A 26,113-nucleotide genomic window follows, 5' to 3' on the forward strand; every position below is an offset into this window, starting at 1 on the left:
GAGAAAAAAGGCGTCTGAGCTCAGCGTTACCTTTGTGAAAATGCCAGGCACCTAGCTGAGAGAATTTTGCCCCACATTGTTTTTTTCTTTTTTTTATCTTTCCTACAACTTGTATATATGCCAGCAGGGAACCCCGAGTACAAGTTCAAAATAAAATCATAATCTAATCTGTGTAACAATGTCAGGGTACAACTCATATTTGAATTATTTACACCGCTAAACCCTGTAATCCTATTGAACACCCACCTTTCCCTTGGGTGGGGGGGGGGCAATGCCTGCACGGATATACCGTCCATTATTTTCTATACCTGCTTATCATGTTCAGGGTCAAGGGGAATAAAAATGTTTCCAGGTTTCTTTCCAGTAAAGAGTAATTCTTATCAAGACTCAGGACTGGAAGCATCATTTGCATTTCAAATGACTGGATACAATACAATATTGGATATTTTCTTCACGGCAACCTTCATTCACAACCAATGAAGGAAAAATGCTGCTACTGAAATTCATTTCATCAAAGTTTCATCAAACCTGATGAGCCAGTTTGATGGTGCCAAGAATTATTACAGTATAACAGTCTGTTGTGATGGGAAATGTCTTCGCTTTGAGACAGGAATAATCTTCCCTCATAAACAATGACAGCGAATAAAACTTTAATGTAAAACTTCGCCTCAAAGTCCCATCACTATTAATGAGACATTTGCCTGTGATGATCTCAGAAGCAGTCATGACTCACACAATGTTTAGAGCTCTAATCAAAGACAATCTAGCTGCGGTCTAGTGACACTCTGGTGCTAGTGTGCCAGTGGCCATAGCATGGCTGCTCCCCCACCCTGGCACCCATGCATGCTGCCTCCCATATTCTCCCAGCTCAGAGCTCAGCTCAGAGCAGTCTGCTTCAATTGCTTTCTGTGCCTGTCTTTCTGTACCAGCTGATCCAAGAACACAGCTGACTGAGTTTTTAAGGGCCTTACTGCGATGGCACTGAGCATAACACTGCCTGGATGCTTGTACACATCTGGATAGTGCAAAACCATGTTTCTTAATGAGCGAAAGAGGCCCTGCAACTCTAACACTAACATGGAACTGGTGTGGCTATACAATATGGTCAAGCCAAGATAATGTGCAGAGCTGCCAGGCTGCGCACACACACACACACACACACACACATATACACACACACACACACACACACACATATTTATAATTGTATAATAAGAAATTCATTATTAAACTATAAACAGTATTTCTATAAGTACAGCATTGCAAAAGTCAGTCAGGTTTATATACGGGCGTGGATACACTGACTGACAGGAAAGCTTTTAACCCGTAGATGACCTGAGGGGCTGCAAGGTAGCATATGGTTTTAAAAGTTCTGAAATATTCTCTGGAGTTTTACTTTGCAATCTGGATAAGCAGGAGGTGTTAAAATGTCAAAGCAAAAAAAAAAAAAAAAGAAAAACGAAAAAGAAGTTAATTTGTACCTATAAGTCAATAACAGTCCTGCAGAGTTCTGAAATAATTGTCGACAATTATAGTTAAACACATTTCACACAGGTAAGTAGTCTAAACAGGGCATTAGAAGAGCGTGAATAATTCTCTCCAGGTGACAGGGTCTGATTTTAGTGATCTTAAGGGAAAAGAAACAAACCTGTATTGTCTTTTAACATGATGCTGCTGGAAGAAATCCTTAGCCATCAGTTGTTGAATATCTGTAATGTAATTTAGGGCAGTATGGTCAGGCTACTAAATTGAGAATGAGAAATTGAGCTGCGTTTAGCATAAAAGTGAAAAAAGACATCATACTTGCAAAGTATGGGGTGAGATATTCAATAAAAACTAGAGTGGTCCCAGAATAGAGCCCTGTTGAGCTCTACAAGTTAAAGTCAAAGTGGGAAGTCTACTGAGATAGAAAATGTCTGCTTTACAGTAATAATAAGACATAAACCACTTAAGCACAGTACCTGCCCACTGACACTCTCAGTCTGGATTACAGGTTTAGTGGACACAGTGTTTAAAACAAGGATTATCATGAATCATAAATTGTAACCATAGTGTGTATGCTCAAAATACTGAATGGAAAGGCAGTACAGAGGTGTGTGTGTGTGTGTGGTGACTCTCCCTTTGATATCTAAAATAAGAAAGCTGTGCAGCAGAAGAGTGAAGAAAACATTCTCACCATCAAAAGGCAGCATGGAACAACAAATGGCAGCATACAAAGAGCCGGGGGCTCAGGATATGATTGGGGTCACCCAGTCTCTGGATGTCAGGATGTGGGACTGTAAAACTTTATAGCATCCAATGTGCAATCCAATAAAGCAGATTGTAAAGATCGATTCTTGGCTGTGGATTAAAGATTAAATACTGCTGCAGATTTTTATTTGAGCACTTTGCTTTTATGTTTATTGTGTTGCCTTCAACCAAAATTTATTTGGAGTTCAGATCCTGACAGGTGTCCTCTACTGCCAGGTCATTGGGAAGCAGTGTGCACAGCCAGGGTCTGAGAGTCTAAGGGAAAGCCAGTCTTGTAATATAACTGTAAATTGCTTCGATACATTAACTAATTGTGTGATAGCCTGTGTACCAAGCAGTATTGATCGCAGGCTCTATAGTTGTACAAGTAATCAGGCTTTTGACATGGTTGATTTGCCAGTTTGGTGATCTCATAGTTTACACACTTATGCAATCCATATTTTCCTCCAATGAAGCAATGACTGTGTTCTAACAGTTTATACAGTGTTTTCTCACACTAGCCACCCTGCCACTCTCGCCTCCCTCCTCTATTTAGCACCAGCCGTGATAGAGCTATTTTGTACCCGTCTAACAGCAGAGTGGAAACCAAATGCTTTTCACCAGGGGCACCTGGCATGGCGCTAGCAGCCCGCTCCAAAAAAATTATGAAGCCGTAGCTGCTTGCTTGTAAGTTTCGAGCACTGTTGAGTGTCTCACTTCTCCCAAGAGTTCTCCCGCTGAACGCCCCCACTTCAAAAAAAAAAAAAAAAAAAACACTTGACACATCTGCCCACCCCCACCATCATTCAAGTGCGATCCGGATTGGAATGAGTGCGAGCCGCAGATGGAAAGTGAGCAGGACACCACGCAGGAGGAGTGGCAGTCATGGGAGTGATGGAGTGGGAGCAAGTGCGAGGCAGCAGGGAGGAAAAAGGAGGCAGCAGGGAGAGAGGCATGATGAGTTTATGAGTCATATTATTGACTGGCAACCATGCTGTGCTGATTGTGGTAATCGGTTTTCCTCGGGAGCAGGCGAGACCAGGGACTTCACTTGGAGTCTTCATCGAGTTTTATTTTAAAGGCCAGCAGCTGTCCTGTGCATTGAGGGTTGACTGATTGCTCATTTCAGGAGCAGGGGGGTGTATTTGCATGTTTATCTGCGTGTGGCCAATTACAGTGATACCCAGCAAATTTGAACAAAAATGAGATCTGATTCTCTGGCCATAGTGTAGATAGAAGTGAGCTCTGTGTGGCAGGGACAGATGTTTCTACTTTGCCGGGGACAAACATTCAGAGAAGTTATTGGCAGACATAAAACACCACTGTGCAGAGAGAGAGTACAAGAAAGTGAAGCTGTACAACTTAGGTAAACAAAGTTGGCACTGCAGGATGGAAACAGAGGAAAGAGATGGATTACACTGGTAGTACCTTAGATTGTTATTGTGACTCTCAGACTGTTTTACTTTGATGCCTGCTCAAAATGCTTCTTTCTTTTTCTGTATACAACTTTATCTCGGCCCTGCTCTTACCCTGTCCATCCCCTGTAGTGTGGCAGTTTCTCAGACGTGACAGTGTAACGGTCAGACCCCCCCCCTTATCTCAGGACTTCTCCAGAGCCTACTTCTGCCTGTTTTTCCCCCCTTTGCCTGCCGCTTATGAAAGTTATAATATACTTCCCGTCATGCTCATAAAGTAGGGAGCTGTAGATTTATGATCTCATTTAGCTCTGGCTTTACAGCAGCCTGCTCCAGGGTCGGGCTAATGAAACGCCAGAGGAAGTCCATCCTGCAACTCTCGACAGTGATACCACCAGCTCAAATGTCTAATTGGATAATCCCTCTGAACTTTGTTAAACATTAACATAACAACGGGTCTGAGCTGCTTTGCACCAGAGAGAATCGTTTTGGTAAAAGGCACAAGTTGGTTAGTTTTCATTAGGATTGCTACTAAGCTACAAATACACTTATCATGTGAGTGACTGATGCGGGTGATGTATTCGGGGGAATCTCTTCTGTCTGCAGTGTAGAGGAGACCGGAGGAGAAATGTTGGGTTTGCATTTGATTTTTACTTTTTAGCTTAGTAATGACCGCGCCCTCTCATCTCATCTCTTCTTCCCCTCTCTCAGCAGGGATTCTACTGAAGTTGTCATTCAGCATTGTAACTGGGCAGCATTTGAACTAAGCTAGAGGAAATTAGAGCCATCTCTCTCCTCCCTGTCAGCCTTTTTTTTTTAAACCACAACTATTCCTTTTTCTGCCTATCACTGCATCAGTAACTCCCATTTTAATCGGTTTTCTATTAGGGGGGGGTGTGGGGGTGGATGTTGTGGTTGAAGGACATGCCACCACATGACGGTGGGGCTGTCAGATGTGATGTCATGGAAACAGAGGGAGGTTGTGCAAAAGGGGCAAACCAGAAACCTTAAAGAGTAATTTTCTCTATAGCGAACAAGCCCAATTGATTTCTCATCTTGCTGCGGTTTCCTGTTGTTTTCATTGCTGCTGTCTTCTTCCTTAATGGGCTTTTGCATGGCAGCCATGACTGCGACAGCTACAAATCTGGCACTTACATATTCTCTTTCATCCCACACATCTAATGGATGAATTTCTGGGACCGTGAAGTGAACACCTCCTCTCTCCTGAAACCACCGTCGTCTGTGTCTGGGAGGAGAGGATAATCCCCGAGACCTGAAGTGCTCCCAGCTAGCCACCACTGATAGCACGATGATGATGATAGCACAGGTTATGTTATCAAAAGTACTCAAACGCAACACTCTGAGGCCTGACCTGCCTGCGGTATGCAAACATTACACGTTTTCCATTTCACTCCGCATAATCTGAATATAATTCTAGATAACATTAGATATCGGGGGAAGTTGTTTTTCCTACACTAATGAGATATCTGATCGGCTGCATGGTTTCAACACCAAGTTAAATGAACCAATGTCAATGACCTATTCTTCACTGCAGAGAGAGGTTTTAATCATATTTACATAAATAAGCCACTCTTCCAAAACATACGCAAGTTTACCGCTTGAACCCCGAGTGATCAGTTGCTCACGAGCACTGACACATAGATCTCCCTGCAAGCATATAGGGACAACACACATTTGCATTTAAGAATTACCTCTCCCCTTCCTGCCTTCTAAACTGCCACTGCGAGGAGAATGGGGAGGTTAGTGCAGGATGGATAGGTGGGTGGTAATGAAATTGGAACTGATTCAAATAAGCTCTTAATTTCAGCCCAGCATTTATGAAACATTAATGAAGAGAAGAGAGGATGTGTTGCTGTGAAAACTCCTCGGCTTGGGAAAAAGCTCACCAGGAGCACAGCATGAGCTTAAACATGTTAGAGGGGGGGGGAGAAAAAAGAAAGAAAGAAAAGTATTATGATAAAGCAGCTGACATACCTCCAAAATTACTTTGTTGAATTTTGAACATATTGCTTATAACTGCCCACTATGTAATATATCATTTAAAAAAAAAAAAAAAGTGAGACACCAACTGTGGCTCCCTTTCAAGCTGATAGCAGTATGAAAAATTGATGCACACTTCTGCATTCGTTCGCAAGAATCTTTCTAAAGAATAAGTGAATATCTGGTGCGTAGGCAGACTAGCCCCACATGTAAGGATATAAGGTAATTTTATTGAAGGCAGGAGGCTGCATATACCTTCCGAGTGAGTAACTTAAGTGGATTCTGCAGTTTGAGACAAGCTAACCTCCACCTGTTAGCACCGCAGGATATGAGCTGTAATGAGAAGCTGGTGTGCCCCGCTGTGGCCTCACCATCCACTGTCTTACATACCTCACACAGCACTGGAGCAGCCATATGCTCCACAGATCTGCGGTAATCATGCCCTACAGATGCAGGGATTTTCCCCTCTTGAGGGTAGATGAAGTTTTAAATGCATTTCAAAATGCATGCATTATTAAACCCGTGTAAATACTGTATGTACAAGCACACACACACATGCGGGCTGCTGTCGCATGTACATCAGCAGATACGTACAGACGTACTTATAGAAAGGCTTTAACACACATGAGCACTCAAACACACAAAATACATCCAAAGACTTGACAGTGAGTGAGACGCAGGCAGGGAGGCAGACAGAGGAAAAGAGCCCCCCCCCACCCTCAAGGCAATGGCAGAATCAAGCAGACAGTCAGATGCAGTTGAAACAAACTGGAGGAGGTTTCACTGTGGAGGCTTCCTCTTTTTGTTTTGTCTTAACTCCAGCACTGGCCTCTGTAGGCGTCTGTCATCTCTCCACCTAACAGGCTTCTGAAGCTGGGTTGCCTTAAAGAAGGAGGATTAATGATAAGAAAGGTGCTGACTGACAGAAAAAAAAAAACTGCACGAGTCACTGCAGCACACTAACTCAAAAATATAAAAAAATATGCATCCATATTAAGAATAATGGCATAATAATTTAGCCAATAAGATCCACTGTGAGTCATTCATGTGCACAGCAGGCATTCAGTCATACAGAAATGTAACTAATGTATGTGTATAATACCGCATGAATAGAAAATAAGAATAGAATATTACCTCTTACTTAGTTTAATTAAATTTGGATGTATTAATTTTAAAATTGTATGAGCCATTCTTATGGTTGACATTACAGCATATTTAAGTTGCTCATGTAGCTATAGTCAGATTGCCACAATTCATTTGACTAAGTCGTATTTCAAATCCACTCATTCTGAGAGTTGGGGGGGGGGGGGGGGGGGGGGGAGGGGAGTGCAGAAGAGGAAAAGAGGGGGGGCAGCAGTAAGTGCAGGAGAGGAAAAGAGAGGGGGTGGGGGTTGGGGGGGGGTGGCGTACCAAGGGATTGGCAGGAGTGACAAGATGTGACAGTGAGCACATTGGCTCGCAGGGTGGTTGCTACTTTACACTCCAATCACACAGTCCCCGCGTCCCCCAAGACATTTTAATCTGATCCCCCCCGACCCAAGGAGACGAGAGCACAGCACAACAGTGCTCCGAGGAAAGCAGGGGAGCGGCACAGAGCCGAGCCACGAGATTTTATTTCCAGCCCTTTTCCTTCCACTTATGTGGATGGGTCTTTAATTTCATCACTAAAATGGCCGCTCTGTCTCTCATTACATTTTGCTTTATTTGCCGAGCGTGTGTAGATGCAGTGTGAATGGACGGCTCGTCCCTGCCGGGGCCTTTTTTCACGTGAACTGTGTGTGTACATGTGTGTGCACGTGCCTGCGGGTGCACACAGCACTACTTTTGATTGGATTAGTCAGAGAGAGAGAGAGAGACATCCATCCTTTCAGCCTCGCCCCTCCTCCACCTGATCACGGGCAGCATTATCGATCCCAAACAGCTCCATTTCCTCTCTACGTCCAAACTTATTAGATGCTCTGCTTTCACACAGCCTGGCCTGATCCCTCCTCCTTCCCCTTTTCTTTGAATTCCCCCCATTTTCCTCCCATTTGTCTTTGTCTTTCTACGTTCAACGTCGAGCCCGTACTCTATCTCTGTCGTGCTGTTGCGTTTTTCATCCCTTTGTGTATTTTCCACTAATGTTCTTGTCTTATCTTAATCTGTGGCCATTTCTGCTTATTCTCTCCCTCTCTTCCATCTTCTATCGGACTCTTCCATCCCTGCTCTCTGTCGTCCAGTGTCTTTACTGCTCTGAACGCTACCTCAGTCAATCTCTGGCTTATCTTTCTCTCTGTCTGTTGCTCCCCAGTTAATACTAAAATTAGACTGCAAGTGAGTTTTATTAGTTGGGGGGATCAATTGCCATTAATTGCCTTCGGGGAAGAGTAACTTTTGACAGCGTTGCAAGAGAGAAAGGGAATGCCATGGAGAAATTATGACTGTGCAGCTAACTTATGGTGACAGAATGGGCACAACTAATCATGATATGGAATGCATTAAAGAGTCTCTTTTCCCTCCAAACACTTTCTTCTACACTTTCAAGTGTTAGATAAATGTATTAGTTCAGAAATGTTTTATAAGGGTGGAACACTTTTCAGATTACTGTTGATACATGATGGCAGAATAAAATATCTTGTCTGCCCTCATGCATTTTGAAAAGCCTGCTTAGAAGCGGTGTAGATAAACAACAGCAGACAGAAGCTACCACTCTCTTCTGTTGGTCTAAGATATACATGTCTGTGTGTTTCTGTAGGCTCTGTACCCGAGCCCAGAGGAGGGCTGGCAGATCTACAGCTCGGCGCAGGACGCAGATGGGAAGTGTATCTGTACCGTGGTCGCACCGGCCCAGAACATGTGTAACCGCGACCCACGCAGCAGGCAGCTTCGCCAGCTCATGGAGAAGGTGACAGCTGTCAATGAAACACTCACTCTGAGACACGACTGTTATACCCACGCAGACACACAAACACAAAGCTGCCGCACCGCACTGAGATCGTGTCTGGCGCGGTGTCTCACATACAGACTGCTGAAGTGACCGTTTTTTAAAACTTCCTTTAGCCAACAGTTGATCAGTCATGCAGATAAACATGGAGGCAGTCGGAAGACTGTTGCCATTGTGGGGCGAACTATTTTCTCCTGAGTTGCTTAAAGTGAATGAAGCATGCATTGCCTTAATAAGAGGAATGTCTTGAATTTACCCATGAAATTGGATTCATTGAGCCTTAGACTTATAATGTTTCTTTTATAAATATAAATCCATTTGCTAAAAATTAAGAAAATTAACTGTTTCACAAATCAGTGGCGATATCAAAAGCTTTGTTTGCATAGTTACACGCTAAACGCTGCAGACACACTTGCACTGAATACTTACTCATTCTTTCTTTCCCTTTGTGAAAAATATTAGTATTTTTTGTGCATACTTGTGTCATGTAAAACCAGCAAATACATTTAATGTCACACAACAAAAACATGTAGACGCACAAAACCCTCCAGCATGTCACACTGTTACGGCAACCAGACAATAACTCTATGTATTATTTACATGGAGTAGAGTGTTGTTGCGGTGTATGCAAATGTAATTTTTCCTGCTAGTGTCTAGTGCATAAACACACACACAGATCAAGGGTGAGCGGCCAGGAGAGGACCTCTGCTCACAACCACTTGTTGTCTCTCCTGATCTGCAACTGCATTGATTGGCGGTTTGCAGATACTACATTAGCGTCCGTCCAATCCCTACCCACCTGTCGTTCCCAAACTAAACAATAAAAACCTGAGAATTAATCTTTAATAGCTTCCAATAGCTGAGCCGCAGGGCTGCTGTTCTCACGTCTCACAGCTCATTCACATCGTGCAAACTGTTTAGTTTTTTTTTTTTTTTTTTTTTGGTGGACATTTAAAACCAGCAAATTGGCGAACGAGACACTTGATCCACGGAGCAGAGAATGAGAAGAAAGCGGGTAAAGACAGGAGGGGCTGACATTGATGTGGTCTTGTGAGGAGAGTCGGTGGTAAATTGAGATGCTGAATAGGCTCTGAGGCCCTGATGGATCAATGAGACACCTGAATTCACATATTGCATTCATTCTCAGTGAAGTTTGCCTTTTCCCCTGACGGTCTCCGTCTGCTTCTGTTTCAAGAACACGTTCCCACCAACAAAATCCACACTAGTTCACACTTTAAAAGCAGCACATTCCAACACAGGAAGAATATTCTGGGAGAGACACAGTCAAACATGATAAAATTATTCAGAGAAAGCGATTGTGCTCAGCTGTGCATACACTGTATTTCTTTATAGGAATTGTTATATACTGTGTGTAAATGTGTAAATACTGTTTCTGCAGCATCAAAAATATAGGAAATCCAGAATGTTATGTACATTGTTGGTGCTGCTCATACAGCTCATGGCAGGTGAATTTGTAGATTAAATGTAGGCTGACTTTCCAGCAAGTCTATAGAGTGCAGGACAGCACGGCACAGTGCTTGTAACATGTACGTGCATGTATTGCATCTACACACATATGGTTTTCTTCATTCTCAGGTGAATAAATTAACACCTGTCCAATTATTGAGGAGGAAACGAGGAAATCATCTACTTTATGGGTGTTTATTTTGATTGTTAAAAATTTGTAACTAATAAAAAAATCATAGCACAAAAATTCACATGAAAATCAGATTTTGAATAAAACAATTTCCAGCATGAAAACTTTTTTTGTTTTACTTATTTTGGGGGATGTAAGTTGCTGCTGTTCACTGGTATTTACTCACAGGTATCCGCCACCAGAAAGATTTTCTGAGCTGTCGACATTACATGTTGATCTTGTACTTAATGTAACTTCGGCGAACAGTGTCTTCTTGCAGAGAGAGAGACCAAACCTTTGGGTTGGGTGAAGACATAAAACAGCCGAATATCAGGTTAAACCTATCTGCTCTTTTAAGAAAAAAATAGTGCCTATTTCTCAGTGAAAATCAGTCAAACCTTACAGTGATGATCTTTAAGTATAAATATCATGTTGAGAAACCATGCCATAAATACAACCCTTGTGAAGTCTACGTTATTTGTTTGTTAAGGTGTAAATATTGACTCATTTTTGAGGGCAGAGTTTGTGTTGCTGCATTGTCCTACATATCATCCCTTACAATGTTACACAACACACAAATAAGACTTCAGAAATCACCGCCCCTCCAACTCAACAAAAACTGAGCACTATAATCAATGCAAATATATTATTGTTGACTTGGACTGTGTGGGTGTTTATATTAGTGTGTCTACCTTCAGCACATGCACATTGCTTGTAAGACCACTGGTTATTAGAGCCAAAGGCTCCCCCGTCTAATACAGTCCACAGCCCAGCCTAATGAGGACACCTGGGGTTGGCCCTATTTGAGTTGCACACAAGTGAAAGCCACAAGTTGAAAAGACTGTGTGAGTCTGAGTGTATGTCTACATAATAGCACCATGCTCACTAAGACATCCTCATTTGAACTCAGAGCATGTGGAGGGAATTATTTGGGAAGACCAGATCCACAAAGGCTCTGCCTGACACAGAAAGCCAAGGATACGCTAACAATGTCAAATCTGCCCTCTGTTCAAAGAATGTAAAGTAGCGTGCAAAAGATTCTATTCAGCTTTCTGCAAAGCCGGACAAAATGCCATCCAAAGCAGAGCTGACCCTGAAGGACGGTGGTGGTGTGAGAACGCTCACGGTGCAGACTTTTGAACACCTCATCCCACCCTGCCCTCTCTCTCTCTCTCTCTCTCTCTCTCTCTCTGACTGACTAGATTGGGATGAGATAAAATGAGATAGGAGGGCACAGGCAGGCATGCATGCACACAAACACACTTTAGGATTTGGTACAGGGTGAGTTATTACACTGGACATGAGGCAGATACACGATCAAGACTGATTGGGTCCTGGGGAGTGTGAGGGTGAGGGGGCATCTTATGTGACCAGAAAAAAGCGTGAAATGCACAGTGTGTGTGTATATGTGTGTGTTTGTATGTGTGTGTGTGTGCAGATCAGTTACCACAGCTCAGAGGATGAAGCGATCCCAAGTACCACCACGACCTCGAAGGCTGGTGTCACTGCATTTGTTTAGACTCCAGGCTGGTGGAACATTTTACTCTTACATGTCCTCCAACTGCTCTATCTGTACGTCTGTCAGAAAAGTTTTTAATTGGTGAAGAAAATATTTTCTGATCAAATGTTCCCTGGCTAGTTCATGAAGCATGTGGGAGCTGAGTTGGGGATAGAAAACAGTAGGCTGGACGCAGAGTAATTGAGTGGGCTGTCAAAGAGTAGGCAAACAAGGCATTTGGTGCAAAAACAGACTTTATGCCAAACTGTGACCTTTGAGAGTTGGGACGTTTTTTTGCTTTTGTTGGGAGTGATGTGAATAAATATCTTCTGTGTGCTTGGGAGTTTCAGTTGTGCATGTCTCTTTGTGTGGGTTATTGGGCATATCTACATGTGAGCCCCCTATATGAACATTTGTCAATGTTCAGATGATTTCTGGCCAGTTCAGCTCAGTGCAGCAAGCAGGAGATGAGGGGGTGTATGAAACAGTAGGCTGGTTATGCAGCAACAGAGTGGGCTGTCAGAGAGTGAGCAAGCTGAGTACTTAGTAAAAATTAAATATAGTACAAAACAGAACTGAGATTCAACAAACACCTACTTGACAACATGTTTGCTCCTCCACAAGATTTACCGTTTGCATTACATTATATCTATCTATTAACTTGTGTACACTGTCGTAATGATGCTCTGGGCCTTTATTGCATAATGTATGAATGTTGTGTTGAATGTGTTGTGCTTTTTTATGTATTTTCCTGATATATTCTGACAGCTGTGCTGCTTTCTCGACCTCCTCACCTTTCATTCTTGCTTTTTTGTTTCCTTTTTTTTTTTTTTTTTTTTTTCTTTTTTTTTTTTTTTTTTTTGCTCAGTTTGTTACCTGTTCATTCTGTTTTTGTACATATTATGTACTTTTAGGTGTTTTAATGGCTCAGACTAAGCTCAGTGCTCATGTACTATAGTATTGACACACTGTAGTGACATTTTTGTTGCCACACTCCCATTGCCCATCATTATACTAGGTGTGAAGCTTTTACCTCAGAGTTCAATGCAAACTTGGAGCAACATTACGCTAAAGCTAATGTGATGTTGAACATGATGTGAACCTAGTCTACTTTAACAAAATTCAAGTAGATATTTTTTTTAAATGTATAAGGATATATATATATATATATATATATATATGAATTGAAATATAAAAATGAGGGACTGCAAAAGATGGATGCCTTCGGGGAAAGTCATTTTTCCATATACGCTTATCCCTGGGGAGCTGCAAGCCATCCCAGCATGCAGTTTGTTGAAGGGCAAACCTACGGCCTGATCAAGACATTCACACCTGTGAGCATTTCAGAGTTTTCAATTCATCTGACCTGCATGTGAGCAAGATCCATGTAAACACTGGAGTGTAGGAGGCTTCAGTCAAACTTGAACCTCGTCATGAGGTCAGTGTTGAAGTGAGAGCACGAGAGACTGAAAAGCATCAGGTTATATTTGAATGATCCATGTGGAGTGACTAAAATTTGAAGATTTGAGTTGTCCCTGATTGTAGCACAGAACTGTAGACGGCAAGCTAGCACTGCAATGGTTTTCCTTATCAATTAATTTATTGATTATTTTGTCAATGTATGATTTCTTCTGTACACCATCAGCAAATAGCAAATTTGTCCATCCTAGTTTCAAGTCCAAGGTGATATCTTGTTTTGTCCCCCAAGATATTGAGTTTGCTGTCACAGAAGACAAAGAAAACCAGAAAATATTCACAATAACTTTCTGATGATCAGCAAATCGATGAATCAACAAATTGTTTCAGCTCTAATGTCTGCTGAGGAATGGAATGACTTTTTCTTTTAGATTTAGATCAATGCTAAAAAATTGTTATTAACATAAGACATGTGTGTATGTGTGTGTGTGTGTGTCCTCTGGTGGTGGTGGTGGTGGTGGTGTGTGTGCATGCGTGCGTGCTCAGGTTCAGAACATCAGCCAGTCGATGGAGGTGCTAGACCTGCGGACATACAGAGATCTACAGTATGTAAGGAACACCGAGAGTCTAATGAAAGTGGTGGATGGAAAGCTGAAGGTGGCCTCTGAAAATCCCCGCAGTCTCAATCCGAAGGGCTTTCAGGTAATTGACTGTCTGTCACCTCCTGTACAGTGCTGGTGCGTGCGTGTATTAACAAGCGAATGCAGATACTGTGGGACGTGGAGCCGCTGCGCTCCACGTGCACGCCAACTTTGCCAGATGCACTGCAATCTCCATCGCTCTTCACACACGATAAAATTTAGTATGACTCTCGACAGACTGCAGACATAAGCACTGGTACACAAATTCAATTCCGCAACTATCTCTGAGTCATTGAGTCACGCGCAGAGGAAATTTGAGCAAATTCACTTGCATCTGAATTATTAAACCCCTGGACCTAGAAGAAGAGTGTTTTTTTCTGTATTTCTCCCCTTACATCCTTCCCTCTCTCTCCTCACTCTATATACTTAACATTCTGGTGTCTGCTCTTAGATAGCGAGCACATATATTCACATTTATCTCTACCTTATCTCTCTACAAGCTAAGACTCAGCTGCCATTATCAGCGGGCCCTTTTTGTCTTCCTGTCAGCGGGCTGTCTTGCCCAGGCTCTCTCCATATTTCTCAAACTCTTACAGATATTAGATAGACCATAAAATAGTTTGATTAAAAGATGCTCTGATAAATGCATGATGAAGTGTGCTTTACTGCCAGGACCCTGCTCCAGCACAGGGACGAGCATGAACGGCAGCGTTGTGCTTTCAGTGTGTTTTATGAAAACTATTCCAATGGCTGTAATGAGGATGTTTATGAAATAAGCCAATTCATCAGTGAAGGTCTGAGATGACTAAAATATGCAGAATGGTGAGAATTATATTCCAGGAGATGTCTGAATGCAAATCCGCAATCCAATAAATAAAAAAAAAGTATTCAAAACAAACAAAAAAAAAAAAACAAGAGCAGGATTTGACCAGAGCAGGTTGGCTGATGAATGCATGCAGCTCAAAGTTGCCTATGGCAGAGCGTGGGAGATTAACGAGAGCGAATTTTCACGGCTTGAAAAGGGGAAAATGAGATTTATGATGTGGCGCCACAGGGCTGAGAGCTGCTCCATCACCAGATTTACGATAAACCTTAACAAGGAGGAAACAGCCCCTCCTGTGGCGGCCACACTTTACGGATACACTTATTTCTCTCTTGAGCCCTCTACCTTCCACGCAGGCAGCCCGGCTCTCCTGCTGCTTCCTGCACTCCTACCTAAGGACACATTGTTCTTTGCACCTCTAAACATATGATGAGTCACAGACTAAGTTTATTCCCAGCAGCACCGTTTTACTTGCTGTAGGTGAAAATTGTATCAGACCGAGCCCGTGTAAGTTAAGTGGCTTTTCAGTCCGTACAAAAGGATTGTAAATGGAGATAAATCTGTACTTACAGATCATACAAAGAAGCCTACACAAGTTAACGAAGTGGGTGGAAGCTTGATCATTACAGTAGCAAAACAAGCAGGCAAATGAGAACATATTGTTCAATTTAAGGGACATAAATATTGGGAGAAGAAGACTGCGATCTAGGATATAGCCATTTCCCAAAATATCAGGGATACACGGAAATGATACAGTAAATTATACCTTGGTGCAGTTCTGCTATGAGTGATAAATCTCGGTGCTAAAGGGAGAAACAGATGAACCCACAACCAGCTACTATACGAGTTCCTGATTGAGAGATGAGCTCTGAACCAGAAGCAACAACTGAAGATTGAAAGGCTATAGCTCCCTCTGCACACAATCCCCCTGCACAGTAGTAGCATGGTCGACCTCCCCCCCCCCCGTCCTCTTTATTCTCACAGGGTTTAATCCTCCTGCTCCCCCACCCCACCCCACCGCCTCCCCCACCCCTTTTTTTGCTTTTCCATGTCCTCCCTCTCTGTGATGACTATCTCAGGAGCTGAAAGACAAGGTGACCCAGCTGCTCCCCCTGCTGCCAGTGCTGGAACAGTACAAGGCTGATGCCAAGATGATCCTGCGTCTTCGGGAGGAGGTGAGAAATCTGTCCTTGGTGCTGATGGCCATCCAAGAGGAGATGGGGGCCTACGATTATGAGGAGCTGCGCCAGAGAGTCCTGCTGCTGGAGACCAGGCTCCACTCCTGCATGCAGAAACTAGGTATAAAATATTATGCAAATGGGTGTGGGTAGGTGGCTGTGTAAGCACTGAATGCCAGAGGGGACCTAATGGCTAATAATTCAATATCATCATTGGTCAAAACTCTGTCGCACATTGTCATCATTTCCGCTAAGAGTTTGAATTACCTGCATAAATTAAGAAAAGCTGGCCTAGAAAGCCTGAATGAATAATTGATAATATTCTCATGTAATGTGTTATCTTAAACTGATGATTTTACAAAATCCCACATATATAAACTAACGATTTAACAGAAAAAGACTGCAGTTAAAGAGTTTAGCCTTCAGGTCATTAGTGTTTTCTTATTGTCTTCCATTGGGTTTAAGCTTTTGCATAAAGGATGTGACTTCACACAGAGAGATAATAATTAGAAACAATAACTACTTGTTACGCTTGAACATATTCATTCCTACATCATTTTTATGAAGAGAAAAAGAAACTAAGATGATAACAGAAACCATTTTAAAAGTCCCTCAGTAAAAAATTGCAGTCAACAAATAAATCAATTAATTGATATTAAAACGCAACACAATGTGCTAAGTGAAGCTACAGTTGAAGATTCAATTGAAAATGGAAACAACAGACCATTGTACAAAATGCTCACCTATTTGTCTAAATAGCAGATATGTAACAGCAGCTCTTGAAATATAAATTTTCATTCTTAATCATGAGGTTATTCATGTTTTGGTTCTTAAAACTGTTGAAAGCTAAACCTGAGTAGTTTGGATTGCGATTTAAAAAGATTCAGATTCAATGCTACTTAAACCCCAACCCTGTTTTATATCCCACTGACATTTCAGGGATTGGAATTTAACATTCCAGGTAAACTGCAAATGATCATATCCATCCATTGTAAATGCAATATTTATTGCTGAGTCAAAAAAAAATGTATCAATCCATCCATCCATCCATCTATAGTATATACCTGCATTTATATACATATGAGTGTCATCTGCAAAAAAGTGAAGAGTCTCTTGCGTAAACAGTGCCACAATGTGCACATGTTTATCTGCTCTCTATATAGACATACATACAACTGTATACCCATCTTTCCTCTTCCCCCTCCTTGACCTCCAGGCTGTGGGAAGCTCACTGGGGTCAGTAATCCCATCACAGTACGTGCATCAGGGTCAAGGTTCGGCTCCTGGATGACAGACACCATGATCCCCAGCTCAGACAACAGAGTGAGTCGTTTCTATTCACACCTCTCAACTCTTACCTTTTTAATACCTACTGTCGACTTTATAGTTCAACAGACACAGAGCATAAAAAGTCATTATGAAAAACAGGCCGAACTCTATCAGCTGCTCAATGGAAAAAATATCCCTCACAGCAATGCTGTCATGATACTTTAGTGGCTGATTGACTGTTTTGCCTGAGTAGGACTTCTGGTGCGCTCCGGAGGAGGAGAGACAGAGAGAGAAATGGGGATGCAAAGCTGAGTCACTGATGGATAGCATCCCCTTTCCCTCCTCCCTGTCTTCCTCCATCATGGCAGCTCCAGCTGATTAATCACTACGTCATCAGGGGAGAAATGAATGAGTTGTTTGTGCTTAAGTTTTTTAAATCACCCAGGTAATTACCAAAAGTGTGCTGAGATGCTCTGGACCCGAATGATATAGTGAGTGCTCCAGCTGATTAGAAATGGCATGTGGTTCTGTATGGGTGGGGACATGGTATGGAACACAAGGAAAAAGACACGGAGGGGGGGAAGAAAAGAAAGAGGAGAGTGGAGTGTTATCCATCTGCAGGGGAGAATGGAAACTGATGAAGTTCAAGAGGAGGGATGAGGGTGGCCTTTTTCATCTCCACCCTGAATCATAACAGGCTAAATAGATATCTCTGGCAGAAAAGGTCAATTTCTGTGATTGAATGCTCTGATCTTTGTCTTTAATCACTTGACTTGCTGAGATCACATTAGACTCTTTAGATCAATCACTGATTGTATTAATAGCCATGATACATCAGCAATATCATATCAACACCCGCACCAATCATGATAATCATATTTGGGGAAACGTCATTGTCGCTGAGGAGCAAAACAGATGAAAGAAAAAAAAAAAGAAAAGAAAAAAAAAGTGCTCTAAATGTGCTATGGCTTTGGCCTGGCTCAGCTCCTGCCTCCTTCCTTCTCAGCTCTAGGGACTCATTTAGCAGGCAGAGGAGAAACAATGCTTAATGCTCCATAATCTCCTCTTCTCCATAATTCAGCTGCTGTACCTCACCACCCCCTACTCCTCCCATACCCCCACCCCACACCCCGGTGGAACTATTATTGAAGAAAAGTACCTATCCTCCACCTGAGACAAAGGCAAGAGCAGGAAAAGAGAGAAATAACTGTGGGTAGAACATCAAAAGACTGACGGCTACATCGCTGCAAAGTTCTTCTTGATACGTTAAGAAGAAAACAAATATCCACGCCAACTGCAGTTTAATTGAATCAATTAAAAGCTGAACTGTGCTCCGACGGAGGCCTTGACAGAATGAGATGGGAGCTGCAGCCAGAGAGGGGCCGTGTCAGTGGAGAGATCCGCTGAGAGTGCTTGAGGAAAAAGACAGAGCTGCTAAATGGATTGATTTTCTGTAAATGTGGACTGGAAAGGGCAGGGAGCACAAGCAGTGGTTGACTGCAAAGCACAGGCAACATCTTCACTCACACACAGGACAACGCAGGACACATCGGGAGTTCTGCACACACAGTACGCACAGCTGCATGAAGACATACACTCGCACTCAAACAAGTAGAGGTTTACCCCTAACTTTGCTCAGGGCATTGCTGCGGGCTACAGTGAAATATTGCTCGGTGTTCTTGCAGAGAGGTGTGTCATGTACAGCGCAACAATATTCTCCTATAACCTTTAGATCTTCTAATTAACTCCTTCAGTTTGTCCCTTCTTCCCAATGGGATTCATTCTGTCTTCTCTTCACAGGTGTGGTCTATGGATGGTTACTTCAAGGGACGTCGTGTCCTGGAATACCGCACCATGAATGATTTCATGAAGGGCCAGAACTTTGTGCAGCACTTGCTGCCGCACCCCTGGGCAGGCACTGGCCACGTGGTTTACAACGGCTCACTGTACTACAACAAGTACCAGAGCAACATCATCATCAAGTACCACTTCCGCTCTCGAAGTGTGCTGGTGCAGCGCAGCCTGAGCGGGGCCGGCTACAACAACACCTTTCCCTACTCCTGGGGTGGCTCCTCTGACATCGACCTCATGGCAGATGAAAATGGCCTGTGGGCCGTTTATACCACCATCCCCAACGCGGGGAACATTGTCATCAGCCGCCTGGAGCCCCAGAGTCTGGAGGTGCTGCAGACATGGGACACGGGTTTTCCCAAGCGCAGCGCTGGAGAGTCGTTCATGATCTGCGGTACACTTTACGTCACCAACTCCCACCTAGCTGGTGCCAAGATCTACTTTGCCTACTACACCAACACATCGAGCTACGAGTACACAGACATCCCCTTCCACAATCAATATTCCCACATCTCCATGATGGACTACAACCCCAGAGAGAGGGTCCTGTACACCTGGAACAACGGACACCAGGTGCTCTATAATGTCACACTGTTCCAGGTTATTAAGACTTCTGGGGACTGAGCGCCCTTGGACTGAACCACTCAAATAATGCTGTGATCATTGTTCGGGGAGGGGCACAGGAGCTGTGGGAGGGGTGGGGTGGGGGGCGCTGGGTACAGGGTGTATGAGGTGTGGGTTGGGAGCTTCAGTGTTACGGGCTTAGGCTTGGATTTTTTAAAGAATTTCAATCTTCATAGAGTGCTATTATTCACATTCTCAAAAAACACTCCGGCAGCAAGGTCGGTAAAGATACAAGGACTGAGCGCTTCTCTTTTTTTTTTTTTCTTTCTGTGATGAGTAAGCATGGTTCTTTTTATTTGTGATGAGAAATAAATATCAATCTTTACCATTTATGACTTTGTATTTACTTGTCACTTTCATTTCAAGTAGACCTTCACTGCATTTTGAGGGGGTGAAAAAAAAAAAAAAGGAGAAACTCCTGTGTTTCAAAATATGGCTTCAAACATAGTTGAGTGCTTCTTAAAAGGAAAAAAGTTGCACCATTTCTTTTTTATAGCTATGATTAATGTTCCTTTTATTTCCTCTTGAATAAAGGGAACGCATAAGTATTTATTCCTTCTTGTTAACTGAAACCTTTCTGAGGTAGGCACAAATGTAGGAAACGTGTTTAGAATAAGACTGAAGCTGTTTTTCAGCATGAAATTTTTAATTCTTCAAATTTGAAAATGTGCTGAATGGCACAATTTCAAATTAATTAAAGTCCTGGAATAACTGTATCTAGCTTGCTGATACTGAGTGGCTATTACCACCACAGCGGAAACATAAAATAATGAGGTGACAGCGTGTGAATACTGACAAGGCAATCTCTACGGCTGCATTAAACCATATCTTGGAAAACATTACATCAAATTCGTTCCATCTAAAAAAGACAGGGCACAGAGCTCTGTATGATGACACAGCATGCTTCCATACATACACACACACATATATATATATATATACATGGCTTATATTTTGTTTTTCAAAGGTGAACTGAAGGTGAAAGCAAAGCATCTGGTAAAAGGAGCAGGTGGCAGTGCGAAGGGTCGGGACGCACAACCAGGGAAGAGGAGACTAGATGTAAAGGGAATTCAAAGGGCACTTACATCTGAGTAGAGAAATCAGCCTGTACATTTATTGTTGCTTGTCAAGCTCCAATCTGCTTTAATCTTGTTAGTCACACAGCTCTTCTCAGGTGCTTTCTGCAGAGAAATGTTCAAGCACAAGGCACACAGTGGGACGCCGCTCACATCAAAGTCTCAAACTGCAGACCTTTCATTGCATCTTTTTTTCTTTTTTCTTTTTATTATTATTTTTCTACTGAAAATAATCCTGAAGCCACACTGGCATCCTCTGCTGTCTAGAGGACACTTTGGCAAAAAAGAAAACAACCCACTGTGTTGTCATTTTATTCCTTTCATTTACAAGGCTTGTGAGGCTGCATCCAGTCTTTGCAGAGACTGTGGTGGACAAAGAAGACATAAAATAAAATAGGAGCTTCCACTTTTCTTTTCCTGCGTAACCATGGTGATCTTATTCATCCTGGATGACCTTTCTATCAATAAAGTGCTGTGCTGAAGAGAACCCTGATGAGTTCATACACTGGCTGACATTTAACGCACAATGTAATAGACAACAATACAGAGCATCATACAGCCTCAGCTAAAAATAGACTATGGACTACACTGTGTGAGGGAAAATAAATGTTATAGAGTGATATCTACAACAACACTAGGTCAACTATAGTATAGTATATACAGTATATATATATATATATATATATATATATATATATATATATACATACATATAGATATATATACTGAATTCCCCATAAAGCTGTTCTCATTTACATGTTTTTTCTGTTTCTGTTGTTAGACAGTGAAAAAGTGTGAAATAGTGACTGAAACACCCATTAATACTACATGTTCACCTCCGAGCCATTTCCAAGCCGCTGTTCAGCACTATTATAACTGTGACGTCAACTGACAAAATCACCATACACCATATAAAGTCAATGGTACTGCTGTGATTTCGGCTAAATTTGTTTGTGAAATGATCACTCTGAGAGAAAATTAGAAAGTCATTCACATCAAATGCCATGCAGTCAGCACAGAGAGGTATGTCTGTGGAGGGAAAGCCTGTTTTACAGCAATTGGCATCCATTATGTTGCACTGCTGCCTCCTTCTGGTTTTAATTATCAATTATAATCTTGCAATTGGTCCGGTTGCCTCTACTGTGTCCCCACACTCAAGCACATCTTTAATCCTGGTCTCCACTCGGCCTTGACTCTCTAGCCCCGTTACCATGGTCCTTCTTTCCTCTTCATATCTCCTGTATGAAATCAGAACTGCAACACTGCTTGTTCGTGCTAAATTATTTCAAATGAGCAACGAGCAATGAGGAAACTCCAACACTCGGCCTGCCGACCAATGGTGTAACCTTATCACTCAGTCATGTGACATTCAGCTGACCAATGGTGTAACTCCATCACTTACTCAACTCTATCACTCACTCAGTCAGTCACAGACATTCACGTTAAGGACTCCAGCTAAAAATGTAGATATTGATGTAATTGGTTAATAACCTTTAAATGGTTAACAAAGGCTGAAGGGAACATTAATCAGTACTGTGCATATCCAGCTGAGGCAAGTGGAAGACTGGGTCGTACTGTCCTGAATTCAGTGTCATCACAGCATCCTTTCTCTCCTCTCTCACTGTCTAAACAAAAAAAAGAAAAGGTGACTCCACTGCACAGTCAGCTGCAGAGAAAAAAAAAAAAAAGCAAAGCTCGTCCTGAATGTGCAGGCAATTATAAAACAGGGCAGAAGGTTACTCATTGTAAATAGAAGTGTTTCACAGATCATCTTTTAGTAATGTGTGCTGCTGACAGTTTCACCAATACACAAAGGTATTTAATGTTAGGCATGGCTGGTTAAAATACGCCTACACTTTCCAGCCAACAAACTTTTCCCCTTAACAGAGAGCAGGGAAGGACATAATGAGTGCACACAGATAATGCAATCTCTATGATCAAACAAACTGAAAAATAAAGTCAGCAGACGGGAAAGAGCCACTCATAAGAAATGTGAAAGGACCATCTATCCATTCATGTCTATATTCTACTCATGTAAGACCTGCAGCTAAATGGGCTCCACAATAGAAACGAATGAAAAAAAACCCTCATTGCATTTAGTTACAATAAAAAGAAATAAGTTATTGCCACTCTCCCACTCAGTCAAATTTCTCTTCACTTTTAATCATTTTTTTCTTCCAAATTCATGTGTTGCTGCGAGGGAAATGAAAAAAAGTATACTATTACCAAGAAGTGCAGCACAAAAAAAAAAAAAAAAAGTTTTGTAGACAACTTTTTTCATCAAAAAATCAATTACTGTGAGTGTTTGCTGCCAGCAGTCAGTATAAGCACTGCCTCCAGCACTTGTGAGGCAAACATCAGCTCCATAAGCACCAGTGAGTGCAGTTGTGCTAAGTAATGCTCAGAACCAAGGGCCAGTAAATGTACTGATAATAATGATAAACATCAGGGGCATGGCCAACAGAATCAAGTCATTATGGGTGGCCCCATTTCAGTATTGTGTCATCGTATCTGTGCCAGGACAGATCATCTCCAGTTAAGGTCTACTTGTCAGTACACGACCCTTGCTGTGGCGCATCGGCACTTATGTGTCTTCTTTGTTCAGGATCATCTTGAGGGTAAGGGAAAAGTGAATGGAAAATGGTGAAGGTTGTGATTCAAGGGCCTAAAAAAACCACTAAGCCGAGTCACACAGAGTGTAAATCTCTCAAAGCCAAGATTCACGTAGAGTGAGGATTTATCTGTGAAGCCTGAAGTACAGCAGACTTCAAGCTTGTCTATTCATCACAGCTCTTGCTGTGATGTTTTTCAAGCTGTAACGTGTGCAAGGTTTAGAGTTTCCTTCTATTTCTTCTATTTTATCTAAATTAAACCATTTTCAGTAGAAAGCTCCTTAGGGATAAGATTTTATGGATGCAAGGACATAAAAATGTTAATTCTTAAATAATAACATATAGCATTTAGTTTTAATTAATCTGTACAAATTTCAGTGATGGAGACATTGACAATTCACAAATTTGTGTATATACAATGAAAAAACTACTACTGGAGCCAATTAGTATGAGTCAGCAGTCTGAGTGGATGAATGAAAAATGTGACGTAAAACTCAATATGAAGCAACAGTTGAAGCACAAAAAAGTTGCTAATATAAGATAGCAATGATTAGTTATTGGTTTTATGTCACCTAGCACCTGATTTATGTTCAAACCCACTGGGACAATTCTGAAGAGGAGAAAGTAAAGTAGGAAAGTCTGGACCTGAATGTGGGACTTGAAGTTTTACATGATGATGTCATCACTCAGCTTCAGTAATAAATGAACAATCTCCAACTGCAAAGTACACAACTGTGTAAACAAATCCTGTGTGTGTGTGTGTGTGTGTGTGTGTGTGTGTGTGTGTACTAATGCAACATATCATTGGAAAGCTAAGATTCTTGAGATTCGAGTGACACAAACTATTTCAAGATACAATCATAACAGCAGGAGGAAAATGAGGTATTCTAGGCAAATTTTACAGGAATCTTGCAGGAGCGAAGTGAATCAAGCGTTTACACATGAGCTGGCTGCCAGACAGTAACTGATGTATATGGATCCATAAAACGATGCTTTTGAAGAGAAAAAAAAAAGGGTGGGTGGATAATTTAAATACAAAATTAGAGAGCCCTCAGTGGTGCAGAAAGACAAATATTCATATCTCAGGTTATAAGCAGGTTCATTTTGTGAGAGAATGGAGGAGAACAATTACTGTCTTTGATGCAAAGGAGAATATCGTAATGAATGTGGCATCTGGAGGCAGGCGCACAGTCAAACACACACACAGTACTGTAAAGCAGGTAACTTTGATTGTGTAATTAAAAATTCAGTCCATGCGTATCTAAGCTCCTGTTGCCAAGACAGCAGTAATCTTTTTTACTTAGTTACCCACAAATGCAGAAAATAGTTGATAATAAATATCTATTGTTGGTAAACTGTGAAACAGCATGGTGTACTACATGACATAGTTCTGTGTAAAATAGTAGAGAAAAAGTTTGGAGCCAAGCTGTTTGTCATGCATGGCCAAAAGGTGGAAGAAACTGCATCTAGTTAACCTTTAAAGACCCTCAGCCATTTCTTCAGTTAAATTCTTCACTGGTGTGGGGGTCAACATTGACTTTGCCAGAAAATTTCCGTATTGCACAGGGCTCTGGGGGGAAAACAAAAGAACCAACTTTAAAATTAAAGTCAGCCTGAATAATAAATAACCAAACTTTTATTTAGACGATGCATTAACCTTCACAAATCACTCTGTGTGAGCCGCCTGCATTAATGCAGAGCAGAAATTCAAAAGCAACAATAGACCGCAGACCACCACTGTCAAGCTTCTCAGTAAAGGGACCCAAGAGCACAACTCAGGAGGCAGATGAAAAAAAGCAAAGAGTCTTTACTTTGAAAAGAAAAAACAAGGATATGAAAATCCAAGAAAGGGAAACAAAGTACAAAGGGTCAGGCTGAGGCAAAAGTCAAAAAACACAGGGGGGGTTAAAAAACACGATCGGGATCAAAAACACACACAGGCAGAAAGAGCGCTGGAAAAGCTACGGCACATAGCACAAACTCAATCTGGCTGAGAGCAACTGGAAACGGACTGGTATAGTTACTGGGGAGCTGATGAGGGGATGGAGCAGGTGAGTGGGGAGGAGGATGAGGAGCAGGAGGTCGGGTGATTCTATTGGCAGAATTATACAGACTGCAGAATTAGATGCACAAACAACTGGACTGAATGAATGAAAGGATGGATGAGCAGACTGAAACTCAAAACCTGTGACAAACACAGACACTATGAGTTACTTAAAGTGGCTGTAAGCATGCATTCTCACATGCACTCGAGCTGATTGAGCGCAGGAATGGCAGCGATACAGCTGGTTTAATAGAGTGCACAGGGGTGAGCTTCATATGCAGGAGCGGAGATACAGACTGCAATTCGAGAATTAAGAAGCAAACCTAGTTCCCATTTTAATAGTGCTGCTGTGCTTGGGAAGAAGGCTTTATTTTGATGGAAACAATCACCTGTGTGTGTGTGTATGTATGTATGTGTGTGTGTGTATGTGTGTGTGTGTGCAGCTGCTCTGGAGATACTCCTCTTTGATTAAATTGTAGCGTGCATGTCGACTACATTTGCTTTCTGTCGCTGCAGTTCATACAGTCCATACAAGTCCATTTATCCTCTCACAGCAAGACTAACACACGGTTATGCGCTTGTTCCCCATGTCTGCGAATTCACACTCTCTTTCGCTGCGCCGTTCTTCGCCAGCTTCCTCATTAACTGTACCCTCAGCTGCACTTGGAACAACACTTCCTCTCCTCCACATTCACAATAAACAAACTTTTCCTCAACTCCCCACCCCTCGAGGTGACACACAAGCACTCTGAGCGGAGCTTTGAACGTTTGTTTCCTCATGATTAAACATAACTTGCGCTCAGTTTTTTCCTTACCCCCCCCCCCCCCCCACCCCACCCCAACATTTCATATTCATGTTTGAGCTAAAAAAAAAAGA

The 26,113-nt window shown here is 42.1% G+C and overlaps 1 protein-coding gene across 2 annotated transcripts in view; it reads left to right on the top strand.

Annotated features, from left to right (window-relative positions):
- Positions 1 to 19,546, top strand: part of LOC111217556 (noelin-2-like) — a 41,924-nt gene extending 22,378 nt beyond the window's left edge. For both annotated transcript variants that reach the window (XM_022739483.1, XM_022739482.1), the window contains exons 2-6: positions 8,380 to 8,529; positions 13,665 to 13,820; positions 15,662 to 15,881; positions 16,977 to 17,083; positions 18,830 to 19,546. In XM_022739483.1, coding sequence (XP_022595204.1) covers positions 8,380 to 8,529; positions 13,665 to 13,820; positions 15,662 to 15,881; positions 16,977 to 17,083; positions 18,830 to 19,504 — 1,308 coding nt within the window. In that variant the 3' untranslated portion in view covers positions 19,505 to 19,546. The remainder of the gene's footprint in view (positions 1 to 8,379; positions 8,530 to 13,664; positions 13,821 to 15,661; positions 15,882 to 16,976; positions 17,084 to 18,829) is intronic.
- Positions 19,547 to 26,113: the final 6,567 nt, after the last annotated feature.

This window comes from Seriola dumerili, unplaced genomic scaffold, assembly GCF_002260705.1.
Source record: "Seriola dumerili isolate Sdu_G_001 unplaced genomic scaffold, Sdu_1.0 BDQW01000044.1, whole genome shotgun sequence".
Lineage (NCBI taxonomy): Eukaryota > Metazoa > Chordata > Actinopteri > Carangiformes > Carangidae > Seriola > Seriola dumerili.